This window comes from Littorina saxatilis, linkage group LG4 (genome assembly GCF_037325665.1).
Source record: "Littorina saxatilis isolate snail1 linkage group LG4, US_GU_Lsax_2.0, whole genome shotgun sequence".
Lineage (NCBI taxonomy): Eukaryota > Metazoa > Mollusca > Gastropoda > Littorinimorpha > Littorinidae > Littorina > Littorina saxatilis.
The window spans coordinates 16,724,962-16,744,712 of NC_090248.1; the positions used below are offsets into that span (position 1 = coordinate 16,724,962).

Here is a 19,751-nt window from a genome sequence, read left to right on the forward strand (position 1 = left end):
AGAATGTGTGTGTGTATGTGTGTGTGTGTGAGAGAGAGAGAGAGAGAGAGAGAGAGAGAGAGAGAGAGAGAGAGAGAGAGAGAGAGAGAGAGAGAGAGAGAGAGAGAGAGAGAGAGAGAGAGAGAGAGAGAGAGAGAGAGAGACTCAGACTTTTATTACAAAAGGATAGAGGTTTTAGGCAAAGCCTATTCTTCCAACCTGTCCTTTATACAACACAAGAGAGAGAGAGAGAGAGAGAGAGAGAGAGAGAGAGAGAGAGAGAGAGAGAGAGAGAGAGAGAGAGGCTGTCATGTTTGATATATGTACCGGTTGTAACGGGTTAGTCCGGAGGCCAAGCAGGTCTATCGTTCAGTTCCGTCGGCTACCTCTTCGTACCAAAATGTTTTGGGTTAAATCCGTTAAGGGATTTTTTCTGATTGATATTTTGTGTGCTAGTACTTTGGGGATCATATAATAAACTTATGAGAGCTTTTAACAGTTCGTAAATTTACGACTACGAAAACGTCTTTTTACCACAGCGATTTTGGAGTGACGTCCCTTTAGTTCTTCAAAATGACGGCAAACGCATGCATTTTACATTGCGATCAAGACTCTATTTTTCGAGAATTAACGTGTTTTACGGAGGCTAAATGGACTACCACGTTGCGATCAAGTGAGCAGTGGATTTCCTAAGACGGTGAAGAACGTGTAATCGCTGAACAAATCTTAGCGTTGGAATCCAGAGCGGTAACGAGTTGCGTACACTTGCACTAGATCAAGTTCACAAACAAACAAAGGATTGCGCAAACCGAATGGCGCGTGGAAAAAGGAAAAGCTACGGGTGTTGTTTCACCAAGAAAGAGAAAACAACGACAGAACGACAGCAGAGCTTCAACAACCAGGAGTGAGCATATCCTGCCTCCTCTCTGTATTTTGTGCAGAAAAAACAAAAACAAAAAATCAGCCGGGAAGTGGGTGCCAGAAAGACTAATACAGGTTAGTTGAACGTTTTAGTTGCATTGTCATGACTCATGGGAGCATAAGAGTCAAAACTATTTGATTTATTGCTTGCTTGATTATTTACTATTTGCACCCTAATTATGTGACCAAAATATTGTTGCTTTCTACATTATGAAGCCAATTTAAAGGGGAAGTCTTGGGTCAAAAAAAATTCCAAAATGTTTGACGGTCCATGAAGCATTGTTTAATTAACAGTACAAATTCAAAGAGCATGATAGGCTGGACTATCTACTCAGCGATAAGACAGCTTTGCGTTAGAGCGCTCAGTACCCACTCATCGTTGCAAGTTGTAATAAGTCGATGTTCAGATTAAAATGCAGTAGCTACTAAATGCCTGCACAGGTGCAGAGTTTCAGAAGATAAATATGTGAGCATTAATCTAGATTCAATTATTATAAAATAGTAAATTGCTTGTGTGTGTAGGGGGGGGGTGGTGGTGCTGGTACTAATGCAATACATTTCGTGTACATTGTCGTATGGTATGATAAATGATGAGTGCTAAATTCTAAGAATCTGTTATATTACAATAAGGGTTTGTGTCAATTAACTCTTCTCTTCCCCGTTGAAACTCTTTATAATTTAATAGCATCACATTTGTTCAACAGGGAGGACCGAATGCTGACATATTCTATGAAGCTGCTGTGCGGTCCAACAGACATGACATTCTACGTGACATCCAGTATAAGCCAGATCTTCTTGCCGTGGAAGCAAAGTAAGCGTATTAATTTGTTACTCCCCCACTCGGCTCTAGCCACCATCAAAATTGTTCAGGGGGGGGGGTTGGGGGATTATAGAATAGGAAAATTGTCGAACATTTTCTTTGACCCAGGACAATTGCTTTTTTAAAATTTCCAGCAACACCTATGCACATACACACTCTCTCTCACACACACACACACACACACACACACATAGTGTGCACACACACACACACTCGCGCATGCTGACACAAATTTGTGATTTAAAAATAAAAATGAAGTTTTTTGCATTGTAATGGGCTACTTCGGAAATGAGTTTGTTCCCAGCGTTAGCGGAGACAATGACATGGAACTATGAGCAACCAAGCATAACTGACACACCTGACTTTCTCGCCCTTGCATGTAATAGTCTCCCCTACTATATGGAGCAAGCTCTTTTCCGGATAAGCCATATATTAACAAGTGTGCCGCGGTAAATTTTAGAGCCAGGACATTTCGACCTATTGATTTCTTACAGTCAGGTCAAAATGACCTATTGTCCTCTAAAGCTGGCAGTGGCAGCAACACTGCATAGATGTACAAATATGGACTGTTTTTACTTCAGAGGTCCTAAGGGAGAGGACACTGACACCTTTTCCTTTTTTTAGTAAGCATATCAAATATTTTAGGGAATTAAATATTTTATTAGAATGCACTGCCCTCTCATTTACACTGCGACGATAACCTGAAAAGGTTCCTGCGGCATATTTATCCTGATCCTAATCCTGACTAGGGTATGCTTTGGGATTTGTTGTTCAGATGAGTTTGTGTGGACCGATTGGTTTCAAAAAAGACCAAATCCCAGGCCAATCCCTGCAGAGGAGAAACAAAATAACGGAGCAAACACACATACACCCACACACGAAAATAAAATCAAGCAAAGAAAGAAAAAAGCTTGACAACTTGTATGTTTATGTTGGTGTTTGTATGTGCAGTATGGCTGGCTGTTGAAGGACGGCAGTTTGGAAGTGAGATGGATGTCTCAGCCTGCCATTCCCCCCGCTGTCACTGAATTTATCAAGTGCGGCTGTAAGACGGGATGTGCTGGAAACAAGTGCACCTGCCATCGCAATTCGCTAAAGTGCACTGAACTGTGTGCATGTGTTGGGTGTGTAAACGTGCAGTCTGTGGAGGAAGACATTGACAACCCACCAAGTGACTGACTCAGAGACGGACTTTGAAGGGGAGATGGACTATCATGGAGACAGTGATTCAGACTGATAATAACTCTCAGATACTGTGTATAAATGGGGGATGGACTACAGACCGCAATTCGGACTGATAATAACTCTCAGATACTGTGTGTAAATGGGGGATGGACTAGAGACCGCAATTTGGACTGATAATAACTCTCAGATACTGTGTGTAAATGGGGGATGGACTGTGACAGAGACCGTAATTTGGACTGATAATAACTTCAGATACTGTGTGTAAATGGGGGATGGACTGTGAAAGAGACCGTAATTCGGACTGGGAATATCATCAGATACTGTGTGTAAAGGGAGATGGAATGTGAAAAAGTCAGTGATTCGGACTGGGAATAACTCTCAGATACTGCGTGTAAAGGGGGGATGGACTGTGAAAGAGACCGTGATTCGGACTGGGAATATCATCAGATACTGTGTGTGAAGGGAGATGGAATGGGAAAAAGTCAGTGATTCGGACTGGGAATAACTTCAGATACCGTGTGTGAAGGGGAGATGGACTGAAACTTGAAAGAGACCGTGATTCTGACTGGGAATAACGATGATGGACAACAACGTATGTGTTGCGTGGATCAGGCAGCCAAGAGGGATCATTGTGCGTAGATAGTACACTTTATATGGTGTGCAGTTGCCAAGTATCGGTGTCTCCACTATTCATTGAGTGATCAAGGGAGACAATTTTTCAGTTTGGGTAAAACATTTTTTTTTTGATTGCTTACTTAACCTAAAATCACTTACAAACCCCAATTATTAGTCTAATTATCAAGTGTCAACATATATTTTAACATTTCTACCAACTTTAGTATATGTTTTTGAGTTAAAACATAAAATGTAAAAAAAAAAAAAAATTACCCCTTTGCGTCAAAACTTAAATCACAAAAACCAAAAAATCTCTAACCCTAGATGATACCCAAAGTACTAGTACCTCAAAATGTGATCTACTGTGGGTGTTCTTTCAAAATATGACAACAAATTGCTATCTAATTTACTGTCCGACGGAATCCTTTTTCTATGGCTTTAAAACTGGCTTGGCCTCCACACTAGGTCAGTTGGCCTAAACAATAAACTTTCTGAGTTCTGAGTTCTTTATATTATATTTATTATTTTTAAATTTATATCACTTTTGCAATTATATATATATATATATTGTCATTTATGAATTATTTATTCCATAGTGTACATTTGATTATTACCTCACATACTATATATATGTATATATATATTGCTGTATTGCAGGTCATGCCACGTGACAGATTCCTCTCCCTCTTCACTTTCTGGCATCTCAATGACAATGAGGAAGCACCCCTGCCAGGCAGTCCAGACTATGACAAGCTCTACAAGATTCAACCGTTCTTCAGTCACCTGCAGGAAAGGTTTTCTTCTGTGTATTACCCGGAAGAAAACATGGCTGTGGATGAGTCCGTTATGCCATGGCGTGGACGTTTGGCCTGGAGACAGTTTATTGCCAACAAACCATGCCGCTACGGAATGAAGCTGTACTGCCTCTGTGAAAGCTCAAGTGGCTACATCGTGAAAATGAAAATGTACACAGGAAAAGATGGCAACAAAAGAGAAGTTGATCATGGTCCAAATGTGGTCAAAGCTCTAACAGAAGATTACCGCAACAAAGGTCACACTATCTTCACCGACTCATTCTTCACCTCATCCGACCTTGTGACTTACATGCAGGAGAACGGCACTTCTTACGTTGGCACTGTCCTAAAACATCGAAGAGGAAATCCTACCGACATTTCAAGCAAGGATATGAAAGTGGCGAAGGGAAAGACCGTTGTTCGGCAAAAAAAAATGTCGTTGCTGTTCGATACAATGATCGAAAAGATTTCATGTTGCTGAGCTCAAAGTTCACGGCGGAGCCTGTGGACACTGGCAAGACAGTACGTCTGACAAGGGAGCAGCGCCAGAGAGGAGAAGAAGCCAGGAATGCGGTGAAGCCGATGCTTGTACACGAGTACAACAAAAGCATGAATGGCGTTGATCACTTCGACCAGCACCTCAGCTACTATTCTTTCAACAGAAAGACTGTGAAGTGGTGGAAGAGAGCAGCCACTCACTTACTCCACATGGCCTTGGTCCAAGCCATGATTCTGTTCAACAAATATGAGGATAAACCCAAACCCCAGGCAGATTTTGTCCTTGACCTCGTCATGCAGCTGACAAACTGTGGAGTAGCGGAGCGACAAGATCCCGCTGACCCACACGCGGAGCGACAGGATGGAGAGATTTTGGCTGGTGACGATGAAGGACAAGGTAATGATGAAGCAGCAGCAGGAGAGGTTGAAGCAGCAGCAGGAGGGGTTGAAGCTGAAGAACCACCAAAGAAAAGGATGCGGGTCAAGCCAATGGACTTCGAGCGACTCAGCCATGCTGACAACCCTCACAGACTAGTCCCTACCCCACGCACTGCAAAGAGCATGCGGGCGTCCAGAAACTGCGAGTGCTGCACCATTGCTTCTGGGAAAAGACATACCTACCTCAAGAGAGTGCAGACCACCTACATGTGCAAGGCCTGCAAAGTCCCTCTGTGTTCAGACGCATGCTTCAGCATCTACCACTCAACGAAGGACTATAAGCGCGAAATGAGACGCTATTATAGCATCAATGGCGAAGGAGAGTAACCATTGTCCTGTGAAACTGAAATGTGCATAGGTGTACAGTTGGTACTTTGTTGTGAAAATGTGACATATTCAATGTATGGATTACCTGGACATCATTTGGTGAGTGACACAGTTTTGTTTCATTTGAGTCAGGATGCTGTGAGTGAATGCGTGATTTGCTTGTTTTTCTCTTTGTACTGTCTCCTTATTTCTGTGTAGAATGTTAACAATATTTCAGCTAATTCATAGGTTTTACACCTTGTTTGGTTATAACATTATTTATACTACTTTCTGTTAAAAAATACTTTTGAAAAAGCAGTGGAAAAACAAAACAAACAAAAAAACCCGTTAAAAAACACATATTATCCCCCTTTCTTACCCCCCTTTGCTAAAACAAATCGCGTGACAAACTTATAAATAGCACGACTGAACTGAGCATCTATTTTTTAATTAGTACACAAAATTTGGTGGTGATTGGACTTAATTCAAGCTTGCTAGACAGATTTCTTTACAGTTACTGTTTTTTGGGAAGTTTCTTGGTGGCAAGCTTGGGCAGGCAGGACGTCAACGCCGTGGCAGTGCTAGTCACAATAGTGTTAATGCAGTTAAGTTATCTTGTTTACCACAGGCTTCAATATAATCAATGCAGTTGTGCTTCATGCTGTTTGCAAACATTGCTACTGTCGAGTGCAGTCGTCAAATCAGTTACTGCCCTCTTTACAACCATGGACGACTCTAGTCACACACATCTGATGAATCGTACAAAAGTTCATAGACAAGTAAGGCCAAGCTTAATGGGGCCGATTATAGCTTTTACACAATTACATGGTAGCTACGAACTTCTGAAAGTCAGCTGAGTTTTAATAACTTGTTGAATGCACATCCAACACAAATTTTGTTCTAGCCTGGGTTTTAATCATGAGTTTTAAATCCAACAGAAGGCAAATACTTGTTTAAATATTCAGGTTTACATACATTAAAAGTCTTCTTCTTCGTCGTTCGCTATACATTAAAAGTGTGTATGTGCTAAGAGAAAGTGCACTGACCTGGACACGACTTCAGGTGCCATCCAGTAGGGTGTGCCCACCATGGTGTCCCTCTTGCTCTTGTCTCCGCTCAGCTGAGCGCAGAAGCCAAAGTCTGTGAGCTTCACAGCACCCACCATACCTAACAGCACATTGTCACTCTTGATGTCACGGTGAATAATACTGCGGCTGTGCAGGAACTCCAAGGCCTTCAGGCACTCACGGCAAACTGCAGCTATTTGGCCCTCCTTTTACACAGAAAAACAAGCACTTCAAAATTATAAAAACACATGTCTGGGTCAACTTCAAATTCAGTCAGTCAGGTCACCTAATATCACTGTTTTTTCCGGAAGAGACTTCCGCACGACTCTGCCAGAATAAGCTAAACTTGACTTAAAGATATCTATCCTTGGAATGGTTACATTAAACTTTCGGTTTGGTTTGGCTTAAAATGTTGCTCTGAAAGCACATAGTGCATGGCCATAAAGGATTTATTTCATTTTAATCTTTCTCTTAATGGCAGAATCTTGAGTTTCTTATAATCGTCAAAAACAAGACTCTGATCATTTCAATAAAATCAGTTACAGCGCTCGTCCGTTTAAACTATACAATGGTTTAAAAATATTAGCATCAGCAGTCCCAGATGGTCGTACAATAATCGGTGATGGTTTGTATGTATGCATCAAAAGATAATTACCTCGAGTGCTGATCAAGAAAGTTTAATTCTGTTCAACTAATATATTTTCCTCGACACGGTTTTACACAACGACCGAACATGATGGGCTTAAAACCAATTATTATCGATATTTACTCCCACATTTTTTTTCCCTACCTCCTCTACGCGGTTGCTAATTAATATGGAATGGATTCTATTCACAGAGAGAGAGAATTGAATTGAATTGAATTGAACTTTATTTTACAAGGATTAAGATTTAAGGCTATGCCTTTTCTTAGAATCTGTCCTTGGGACGCACAGACACACAATGATAAAATAAAAAATTGAAAAAAATTGAAAAGTTAACAAAAAGAGATGGGGAAAATTAAACATATGATGATATTGATGACGATGATGATGATAATGATGATGATCATGAGAAAGAGAGAGAGAGAGAGAGAGAGAGAGAGAGAGAGAGAGAGAGAGAGAGAGAGAGAGAGAGAAAGAGAGAGAGAAATAGAGAGAAATGCACACATGCACACAAAGGAGAGAGAAAGACAAGAGATCGAGGGAGAGATAGAGAGAGACATACAGGCAGACCGACAAGACTGAGAAAAACACAGACAGACAAACAGAGTGAAACAAAGAGAGATAGATAAAAATAGAGAGACGACAGAGAGGGAGAGGAACTGAAACAGCAAATATAGTACAGTGCTATGGCTAGTGGCAAGTCAACTCTCAGGTATGATACAGAGCTTTACCAGTAAACTACCGTTTCTCAGCTGTCAGCATTAATACGCTTCACTGACCCCTAACAATAGTACTGTTACAAAGCACTCGCTAACGTTCACAATCGCCATGACAAAACTATGCGTTGCCTATAAAACGTTTTTCAATGTTACAGAACGTTTTGCTTTGGCAACGCACCCCTTGTCTCTAGCTCCTGTTTGCAAAATCGTCATTGCAAATTTGTCCCTATGTTGGAGGTGGCCTCTCACAGGAAGGATGTGTCTAGTGTCTCAATACTTGCCACAGTACAGCAGTCCCTGCAATGTACGGCCCCCGGTGTGAGCGGCCACCTGACATGTACGGACACATTTGCTCGGCACAGTGTTTTCCTTCTATATTCCCCCCCCCCCCCCCCCCCCCCCCCCCCTTAAACGGCCACCTGCAAATCGTGGACACGAACACTAATTTTCGGTCCCAACAGCAGGTCATACCTGCAATTTACGAACAGTCAGCATCGTCAAATTTTCACCACAACAAAATCGATAACAGAGCAGTCCGGCTCTTGGTACAAAGGTCACAGCCGCTAAGGCATGATGACAGTCTCTGTTAACTTGAGTGCACGTGTACCCTGGTCAGGAGGGGGGTAGTTTTGGTCAGGAGTGGAGTGCAGGCACTTTCTTGCTTTCAAATGCGAAGATGCCAACATGAAACTGCACTGTGTGTCATGTCTTTTTGTCGTAAACAACAGAAGCTACATTCGCTGAAGGCCCTCAGAGAAAGAGAGTGAAAATTCGGCCTCAGTTCTCAGCATCAGTCGCGTGTCTGTATGTAACCTTTCTTTGACAAGATTAACAAAGCCATTCATTTTTCCCCTCAGGCTTGACCACTGAGTCATTGCCTAATCTGTGAGCCCTTCAGTTTTCCTGTTTGTTGATCACTGGCCACTTCATCCCCATCCTATTATCAGGGTCAAAAGTTAGACACGGTCAACTGATTTTGCTCTGGCCTCAATTAGCTGACAGTGACCACTCTGCCGACAGAGGGAGCATGGCTGGGGGGAGGGTGGGGTGGGGTGGGGGTGGGGGGGGGGGAAGGAGAGAGAGAGAGAGAGAGAGAGAGAGAGAGAGAGAGAGAGAGAGAGAGGGGGGGGGGGTAGCTGGCTAGACTCATGCAGTGGGGTGCTGGTGTCAGCTGGAAGTGAAAGAGCGCTGGAGGTAATGAAGAGGTGTACTCTTCCAAAGTTCAGTTGTCATGGCTTCGGGTAAGGAAAGCAGTGTTGTGTACAGGGATGGGATTCCCAAATGAAGAGTGAAAAGTCACTGCGGCAAGATCAGCATGCATTAAATAAAGCCAGACAAGAAGAAAATAACTAGGACATGCAGCTCTATATGCTGGTTTTTATTCAAACTGGTTTTTAATGCTTATTCTCGCAAAGCATCTGTACACACATGCGTGCCTCTGTGCGGTGTTTGTGTGGCTGCTTTCGTAAGATGTCAGTGCATGGCGAGTGCGCTCACTGCCTTGAGGATTTTATTTATCTCTTCTTTTAACACCATTCATAAAAAAATAGTTTTACAGAACGTTAAAAAAACAAAAATTAGGAGTCTTATGTTATCGTTTAGAGCCACAAGATGTTACTAGCATAGAGTCAATCAGTTTGTTTGTGAGTCTGTGTGAGTGTATGGGGCAGGGGGGGGGGGGTCACCCCTCCCGTGAACGGCCACCTGCAATGTACGGACAGGTTTGCTATGGCCCAAGGGTGTCCGTTCATGAGAGGGACTGCTGTACCAAAGACTGTTCATTAGATTTCCAAACTTGTCAAAGTGGAACTTACAGTATGATTATCTCCCTACTTCCTACCTTCATGATTGTCTCTGTGACAACGTCTGTCAGAGCCCCTCCATCCAAGTATTCCATCACCACCCACAACTCATTCTCTAGGTAGTAACAGTCGAGAAAGTTGACAATGTTGTCATGGCGGTAGGACTTCATGACCTCAATCTCTGTGATGATCAGCTCCTTCTTAGGCTGGTTGTTGAGGTCCATCATCTTGATGGCAACCACGTCCGTGCTAGACTTTACTTTAGCCAGCACCACACTTCCTGAGGCCCTGACATACAAAACAAGTCAACCTTTTTTTTTAACACTTAGTAACAATACCTTTGCAATGCCAACCTAGTCTCTCTGATCATAACAGAAAAACCTCAAAATAAAAAAACAACTAGACATTAACATTAGTGCGTCAAATGTAACTGACAGCTAGTTGAATAATTAACATGTTTTGCCACAAAAGGAGAAAGATATGCACAAACTGACACAGTAATCTTTCATTCAAAAAGACACCCTCGATGAAGACAATGCCATTGCGTTACAGCTTCCAAACAAATGTGTCAGAGAGCATCAAACAGACAACATAACAAATAAAAAAATTCTTTAACTGCGGTTTTCATCGGCTCATAAATATTCTTTATTTCCCCCTCTGCTTCTTTCCATCTGCTAACTAGAAGGGGTGTTTATTTTCAATAACCACCCATCAACCAACAAATAACTACCCAGTAACCAGCCTGAATTGTCACGGATCCGTGAGATGATCGGGGCGAGTGATGAGTATAAGTGACTGATTCCTACCATTATTATTATTGTGGTTTATTATTCAAGCAACCTGTTCCCATAATCTTGTGCCTATTGCTGGGGGCAGTGGCCTATAATATATGCTATTTGCAGTATTCTGTAAAAACTGGATTTTGTCACGACCGTGGGGAGCATGGGATTTTTGGGTTATTGCGTGCAAGGATACGTCACATGGCATCTTTTACCTGTGCGCGCGACACACAGGAGGAGCCCTTTTTTCCTTTCGCAACTCAACGACGCAGGTCGGGTTTCTGATAGCAAGTCTCTGCTTTCAGGCGACACGTGGTAAAGTCGCGTTTGGACTTAGCGTTCGTCTATCTGTACGCGGTGAAGCGGCAGGGGGGAGGACTAAAGGGACTACTAAAAGGACTACATCTTTATCGTCAACGGACGGGAAAGAAAAAATCGTCAAAGCGAGATGACATGCTTTGAAGAGAGCAGAAATGCGAATGAGCATATTATCTCTCATCTCAACTGGTTCCAGTCCTGAAGCACTGAGGCGTGACTTGGTGTGACATGACTTCACTTGGACAACTGAAAACTGAAGTCAGCGTGGTCACCTCAAAGCCACACCTCACCTAACCTGCTTTTGTATGTGACTTTACCGACTGCACAACGCCATTAGAGCGAGGGTGAGGAGGCTACATAATTGTTCATCGTCTTGACAAGACAGACACTGAGTTGAATGTGGTAATGTTTGGCCCTCTCACCTGTCGTTATCAAGTAATATAGCTATTCTGATAGACACGTGGGGGAATTCGGGGGCTGTGATTGGATGGTCTCACACATCCCTATTGCAATCATTAAAGGATAAAGCTACGGAAGTTGGTAATTTTTTGCCGATATCCTTAAGCTACTCTTACACTGTGCCGAATTGCCCTTGCGAATAGCATTTTCCAATAATTCACAATGATCGGGACATGGTCGCAAGACTTTCGTAAATGTTCTTAACTATTCATTACAATTCGTCTATTGTTTTGAACATAGCAACTTGCTCCTAATATTCGCAAGGAAGTCATATTGCTATTTTTTTCGCAACGTACTCGTTAGTACTCGCAAGACATTTGTAATCATCGCAATGTATTCGTGGCGCTAGCAAGCCATTCGCAACCATTCGTTATGCCTGTCTTTACATTGTGCCGAATATCCTTGCGAATATGAACATGTTGTATTCGGCAAAAAAATAGACACATGGACATGAATAATATAGAAAATTGGAAGCCTTACCAATCCTTGCGAATGTCTTACGAATGGTTGCGAGTGCTTGCGAATGTGTACCGATCATTGAGAATACATAGTTGCAAGACGTTTGCAAGATATTCTTACTGTTTTTAAAACATTCGCAAGCAATTGCAGTCACTCGCAAGCATTCGTAAGGCTTTCGCAACATTCTTATGAATTGGGAAGAAATGGTCAAAACATTCCTGAGAAATTCGTAATGAATTCGCAACCATTCGCAAGATGTTGGCAAAATGTGCACGAATAAAATCCATACGAATGCTTGCGAGCAATACGCATACCTTTACGATGATTACGAATGGTTTGCGAATACTTACGAGTACGCTGCGAAACATTCAGAATATGACTTCCTTGCGAATATTAGGAGCATGTTGCTAATGTTCGCAAAAAGAGACGAATGGTGGCGAATGGTTAAGAACATTTACGAATGTCTTGCGACCATGTCCCGATCATTATGAGTTTATTGGCGAATTCTATTCGCAAGGGCAATTCGCCAGAGTGTAAGAGCAACATTACGAACAATGCGAATTGCATACTCGTTTTATTCGTAAAATGTTTGCAAGCACTCGCAAGGCCACTCGCAACGTTCGTAATAGATCCGTATATGGATTCGTATACAATCGCAATGATCGGTAGACATTCGCAAGCAGTCGCAACCATTCGTATGACATTCGCAAGGATTCGTAAGCCTTCGATTTTTCTCTTTCTTACTGTCCATTCGTCTCTTTTTTGGCCGAATACAACATTTTCATATTCATAAGGATATTCGGCACAGTGTAAGACAGGCTTTAACAAAGACGCATGGTTCCGGTTTCTTCCACGTGTATAAAGTACACGCATACCTCGCCAGGTTTGTTTCTGTGACTAGTCGACAGACGATGCCATTTGCTTTGTGTGTTTTTGTTGTTGTTGCTTACTGTACATGACATATATTACGTGTAAAATCCAGTTCTTTAACAGGCAACAAACCTTGCAAAGTTCAAGAAGCTGCAATCTGAAGCGACCTATCTCGTATTCTAGCAGACGATCTTTCCAATGTTTAACACAAAATCAGCAAACTCTCCTGTCACATAGAACGTCCATTGTATAGTGCAATGTTGAAATGAAGTTACCGGTCTGAAACATTTAGTCGTTTCTTCTGAAACAATCCTTGTTCTCTTATCATCTGCAGATTTACCGCAGTCTTCATCACGCGAATCCCCAACAGAAGTCAGACTTTCGAACATAGAATATACGTAAGCAAGCATGATACGTCATGACGTCATATGATTCCTAGCATATTGACGTAATGTTAAACATCTGGTTATCTCGAGTCTTCTCCGTAATACATATCCGTGGGTTTTTCAATGTTCGGTGATTTCCGTGGATACATGCGCAAAGGGATATGCACACTAAACTGTCGTCTGCAATCAACGACATGGACCATTTTGGTAGTTGTTGCTGACAAAAACATGATTTTAAAACAGAAAATAATGTCAGAATAGCAATATAAAACGCTATTGTGTTTTCAGCGTAGCAATAGGGTCTAATATTTAGACTCGAACAAGTATAATGCGTCTCGTCTTCGACTCGTCGGCGTTATACTTGTCTCGTCTAAATATCGGACCCTATTGTTACGCTGAAAACACAATAACTGTTATTATTACCAATTCAGTGCCCCATATGGCTTTTTGACCAATCAGGACGGATTCTAGGTGACCCTCTAAATGTGATAACGTTCAGACAGGGACCCTTTTTGTTTATCACGCTAAAAATAAACAAAACAAAGTAAAAATTTAAATCAACAATATCAGCGTGATTTATTCTAAAGAATGACACTTCAAATGCTGTCAGATAATACTCTCTTTATCTAAACAAGAAGAGCAAACGCTCGATCGAGTCACTTTCGCAGTTCTGAATATTATATGAGGCATCAGATGGACAGGAAGAAATTGCTATTCACAACACAATGAGTCACGTTCACATAAAATTTGAGCCCGGTCACTTTTATAGTTTCCGAGAAAAGCCCAACGTTAAGTTGTGTGTTGCCGAACAGAAAAGGCTAGTTATCTCCCTTGTTTTTCTGATAACGTTCGTAAAAGGCTACAGATGTAAATACTTTGATGTAAAGAATAATCCTACAAAGTTTCAATCACATCCGATGAACTTTGTCAAAGATATAAAATGTCTAATTTTTCCTTTGACGCTGACCTGTGACCTTGAAAAAGGTCAAAGGTCAACGAAACCATCGTTAAAGTGTAGAGGTCATTGGAGGTCACGACTAAACAAAATATGAGCCCGATCGCTTTGATAGTTTCCGAGAAAAGTCCAACGTTAAGGTGGTGTCTACGGACGGCCGGCCGGACAGACTAACACTGACCGATTACATAGAGTCACATTTTCTCAAGTGACTCAAAAATACTGAAAAGCGAGTTTTGTCGGTGGGTGCCTTACGGAACAGCAAAGCACCACCCACCCTCTGAGTGTGCAATGCCGACCCACTCACTTGACAACTAAATCGTCAAAGTTCGGAACAGTCAAGTGAAATTGCGTCACTCGCCTTACGTCAAATATATCTTCATGTCATTTCCCATCCGTCTGGAGTCGGTTCTAAATCTGTCGCTCTCTGTTCAACAAGAAAAACCAAAGCAACCGAAACGCATGTTCAACATGGTTTATCTTGTGTGATTGTTGTGTGAATGCATTTCACCTGTTAAATATTCATCAAGGTGTGTGATTGGCTGATCCATGTCATGTGAATGCTTTGACTGACAGGCATAATCAGGTAGGAGCGCTCAAGATCCCATTGCGGCTGTTCTGTTCAATTTGCGGGGTTGCTTGGAAATTTTTTTGTGTCAAAATAAACGGTAATAAAATTGTTATTTCTAATATGCTAATTCTTAGCAAATTCTTCTTCTTCTGCGTTCGTGGGCTGAAACTCCCACGTACACTCGTGTTTTTTTGCACAAGTGGAATTTTACGTGTATGACCGTTTTTTACCCCGCCATTTAGGCAGCCATATGCCGTTTTCGGAGGAAGCATGCTGGGTATTTTCGTGTTTCTCTAACCCACTGAACTCTGACATGGATTACAGGTTCTTTTTCGTGCGCACTTGGTCTTGTGCTTGCGTGTACACACGGGGGTGTTCGGACACCGAGGAGAGTCTGCACACAAAGTTGACTCTGAGAAATAAATCTCTCGCCGAACGTGGGGACGAACTCACGCTGACAGCGGCCAACTGGATACAAATCCAGCACGCTACCGACTGAGCTACATCCCCGCCCTTTCTTAGCAAATGATAACAGACATGTCTCACAAACGATATCAGCATTTGCCTGAAGGCTCATGATTGATATCTTTTTTCTCGACATGTCAGTTATCAATTGCTAACAGTCAGCATATTAGAAATAACTCATACTGTTCATGTGATGAAATTATAGCCATCAAAGCGTGAATAACCTACACGAAACTGTGCTGTAAGGCCAATAACTGGGTGCTCCATCTCTTACACGTAAACGTGTAACTTTAATTTCATTGTTGTTGATTCAAGTTGTGAACGCTTTATTTGTGATGTTTTGATAACGAGAAAGGAGGTGGAGAGTTTGCATATAAACTGGTACCTACTTGAAACTGTTGAATTCTGTTTTGTATGACCGAGATTGTGGATCGGAGTGTGGTTAATCGATTAGTGGTACAGGGTACTTCCACTTAATCGCGGTCCACTAAATCGCGAATTCGGCTACATCGCGAAGACCTCCTTGCTCCCCCCCCCCCCCCCCCCCCGACCTTTTTTTGAATTTTTATTTTTTTGAATTTTTATTTTTTTTGTTTTTGTTTAACACATTCAGTTAAGTAAAGCCCCAAAATAGTACAGATTTTGCCTCAGGCAATTTTTTTTCTTTTCAAAACCATCCTGTCTCTCTCTGGGTCGACGGCCTTCGATCAATAAATCAAAAATTTTAGTAATAAATTTTCATTTGATTAATATACTTACCCAACTCACATATAGCAATTAACCCTGGTTCAGTGCTGGTAACGCTGTACGCATCTCCTTCCTTGGTAACAAGGGAGACCACTCTAAAAAAGAGTGACCAATACCCATAATGCCAGACTAATACAGAGTCTGACTTCCGTATGCGTGCGCATATGCCGCCATTTGTATCATTCTAAACGAAGCCCAACTCACTTCTTTTTTAGAAACATATAACCCCCACAGCGGGGAGGCGGGAGGGAATAAACGATGTGAGTTGGATAAGTATATTAATCAAATGAAAATTTATTACTAAAATTTTTGATTAAATTACATATCTTACCCAACTCACATATAGCAGATTGCTACTAAAGGTGGAGGGCACTTAACCCTATCCGGAAATGAGAATCTATCCTGCCGCTACCCTAGCAGGTAACACAGAACTGCATCCTGTCTCAAAGCAGAGATATCTATGAGATAGACATCGATGAAAACATCTATAGAAAACCAGTAAATCGACTCAAGAACTTCTGCCAGGCGACCAAATCGAAGAACAGCTGGAGAGGAAGCCCAATCTCTTGCCTCATGAAACCCGACTGTAGTAAAGGGCAAGACTGCCCTGACGTCACCTGACTAACTCTGCCACCAGACAAAAGCTTGTCTCACTATGGTGAAAGACCACTCGGGTAACGAGACTTTCGAGATATCTTACACCACCCCATGTTGAGTGAGATAAAACGAAGTTTCTGAGTTTCCGATCGAGTGTGCAGAGTCCGTAACCGAAAACTGGTGCGGGCTCTAACAGGACAGATATGTACATCAGGATCTCCAGGAGCAAGAAACTTGCTCAAGCGAGGAATGTTGAGTCGTGCTGCCTGAAGAGGGAGGACTGACTGCCCCCCCCCCCTTTTCCTGCCACCACTTTGCTTAAACCAAGTGGCAGACCATCCAGCTAAGGTTAACTTCAATAAGTCAATACCTCTACCAAAATAGATAGATATTCTTTCTTTCCTATTTAGTGTTTAACGTCGTTCTCAACCGTCCAAGGTTAAATCGCGACGGAGTTGAAAGATATGAACAAGAGTCTTTGTTTAAATGATCTAAAAAGATCAGTGCGGGCCAGAAAAGCTTTCAAAACTCGAAATGTTCAACTGGCCAAAATATTGCTAAATGGTCAGAATTGTGAATAGGAGCTGACTTCTCCAATTTCCACTTGTCTGTCAGAAATTTGAAAGAAACCTAACTGTCATAGAACAGTCTTTCTCCAAAGAATTTTCCAATCATACTATAAAAACGGTGCAGAAATGACTGCCTTTATATGTAGAGTTATTGAGTCTCTCAAAACAGCTGCAAGCTGTAAAGAAAAAGCTTTTCCATGGCCTGCCATTGACAAGTTGCTTGCTGAGTTGAATGCATGATTTCCTTTTCTTGAGCAAATGCAAAACTAAAGACTAAATGTTTACCACTTATTTACTGAAAAACTTGAGTGATTTTTCTCTTCTTTTCCTGTTTTTGTGATTGATAAATGCTTGAAAAAGACTGTTTTCCCATGTCTGTGACTTTATTTTCCAATGAAAATGGGTGGCCAGGACAGTAAATATAGCTCACAGCAAACAGGATCAATGTATAGATGAGGGGATGTTATATTGAGTCATTTAAAAAAAACTGATGCAAGTCCAACTCACCCTGCTCCAAGCTTCTTCTGCACATCATACTTGTCATGTGGGTTTCCTGGGGATGCTACCTCTTCTGCACACACACCATTTCTTAAAACATGAGTCTTGCAGTCCTGTCTCATACATCTCCTTTTCATGTGAATCTAAGTTACAAACCACCGAAGTTTCTAAGAAAATCATATCCAGTTTGGAACACACAAATGACGTCAGCTTAAAAGGAGAATGACATTACTTCATCTTAGGAAGTTCCTTTCCAAGCATTGCAAAACTTTTGCCTCCAAGATGGTGTTTATTTTCAAATCATCTTCGGGTCTCTGTCTCTCTGTCCATCTCTTTGTCTCTGTCAATTTCTGCCTCTGTCTGTCTCCATCTCTCTCTCACAGAACCAGTGTGCACGAGATAGTAAGGACACATAACGAGTGGGCACGAGATAGTAAGGACACAGAACCAGTGTGCACGAGATAGTAAGGACACAGAACTCCTTACTATCTCGTGCACACTGGTTTTGTGTCCTTACTATCTCGTGTACACTGGTTTTGTGTCCTTACTATCTCGTGCACACTAGTTCTGTGTCCTTACTATCTCGTGTACACTGGTTCTGTGTCCTTACTATCTCGTGCAGTCACTAGTTCTGTGTCCTTACTATCTCGTGCACACTAGTTCTGTGTCCTTACTATCTCGTGCACACTGGTTCTGTGTCCTTACTATCTCGTGCACACTAGTTCCGTTTCCTTACTATCTCGTGCACACTGGTTCTGTGTCCTTACTATCTCATGCACACTAGTTTTGTTTCCTTACTATCTCGTGCACACTGGTTCTGTGTCCTTACTATCTCGTGCACACTAGTTCTGTGTCCTTACTATCTCGCGCACACTAGTTATGTGTCTTTACTATCTCGTGCACACTGGTTCTGTGTCCTTACTATCTTGTGCACACTTGTTATGTGTCCTTACTATCTCGTGCACACTAGTTTTGTGTCCTTACTATCTCATGCACACTAGTTCTGTGTCCTTACTATCTCGTGCACAGACCGGCATGGTTGGCCTAGTGGTAAGGCGTCCGCCCCGTGATCGGGAGGTCGTGGGTTCGAACCCCGGCCGGGTCATACCTAAGACTTTAAAATTGGCAATCTAGTGGCTGCTCCGCCTGGCGTCTGGCATTATGGGGTTAGTGCTAGGACTGGTTGGTCCGGTGTCAGAATAATGTGACTGGGTGAGACATGAAGCCTGTGCTGCGACTTCTGTTTTGTGTGTGGCGCACGTTATATGTCAAAGCAGCACCGCCGTGATATGGCCCTTCGTGGTCGGCTGGGCGTTAAGCAAACAAACAAACAAACAAATCTCGTGCACACTGGTTGTGTGTCCTTACTATCCCGTGCACACTTGTTATGTGTCCTTACTATCTCGTGCACACTAGTTTTGTGTCCTTACTATCTCATGCACACTAGTTCTGTGTCCTTACTATCTCGTGCACAGACCGGCATGGTTGGCCTAGTGGTAAGGCGTCCGCCCCGTGATCGGGAGGTCGTGGGTTCGAACCCCGGCCGGGTCATACCTAAGACTTTAAAATTGGCAATCTAGTGGCTGCTCCGCCTGGCGTCTGGCATTATGGGGTTAGTGCTAGGACTGGTTGTTCCGGTGTCAGAATAATGTGACTGGGTGAGACATGAAGCCTGTGCTGCGACTTCTGTTTTGTGTGTGGCGCACGTTATATGTCAAAGCAGCACCGCCGTGATATGGCCCTTCGTGGTTGGCTGGGCGTTAAGCAAACAAACAAACAAACAAATCTCGTGCACACTGGTTGTGTGTCCTTACGATCCCGTGCACACTTGTTATGTGTCCTTACTATCTCGTGCACACTAGTTTTGTGTCCTTACTATCTCGTGCACACTAGTTCTGTGTCCTTACTATCTCGTGCACACTGGTTCTGTGTCCTTACTATCTCGTGCACACTGGTTCTGTGACCTTACTAACTCGTGCACACTGGTTCTGTGACCTTACTATCTCGTGCACACTAGATCTGTGTCCTTACTATCTCGTGCACACTGGTTCTGTGTCCTTACTAACTCGTTCACACTGGTTCTGTGACCTTACTAACTCGTGCACACTGGTTCTGTGACCTTACTATCTCGTGCACACTAGTTCTGTGTCCTTACTATCTCGTGCACACTGGTTCTGTGACCTTACTAACTCGTGCACACTGGTTCTGTGACCTTACTATCTCGTGCACACTAGTTCTGTGTCCTTACTATCTCGTGCACACTGGTTCTGTGACCTTACTAACTCGTTCAC

The 19,751-nt window shown here is 42.5% G+C and overlaps 1 protein-coding gene and 1 long non-coding RNA gene across 3 annotated transcripts in view; one reads left to right on the forward strand and one right to left on the reverse strand.

Annotated features, from left to right (window-relative positions):
* The window catches only part of LOC138964093 (serine/threonine-protein kinase PAK 1-like), a 100,618-nt gene that overhangs the window by 31,860 nt on the left and 49,007 nt on the right, over nt 1–19,751 (reverse strand). Inside the window, exons 5-7 of the mRNA XM_070335981.1 lie at nt 17,470–17,533; nt 9,826–10,075; nt 6,603–6,829 (exon numbers count right to left, since the gene is read on the reverse strand). Coding sequence (XP_070192082.1) covers nt 6,603–6,829; nt 9,826–10,075; nt 17,470–17,533 — 541 coding nt within the window. The remainder of the gene's footprint in view (nt 1–6,602; nt 6,830–9,825; nt 10,076–17,469; nt 17,534–19,751) is intronic.
* Nucleotides 322–3,800, forward strand: LOC138964086 (uncharacterized). 2 transcript variants are annotated; one of them, XR_011455006.1, is made up of 3 exons: nt 322–975; nt 1,605–1,711; nt 2,672–3,800. It is a non-coding gene; the product is annotated as an uncharacterized lncRNA (long non-coding RNA). The 2 variants fall into 2 exon arrangements; XR_011455005.1 differs by having other exon boundaries at nt 322–1,711.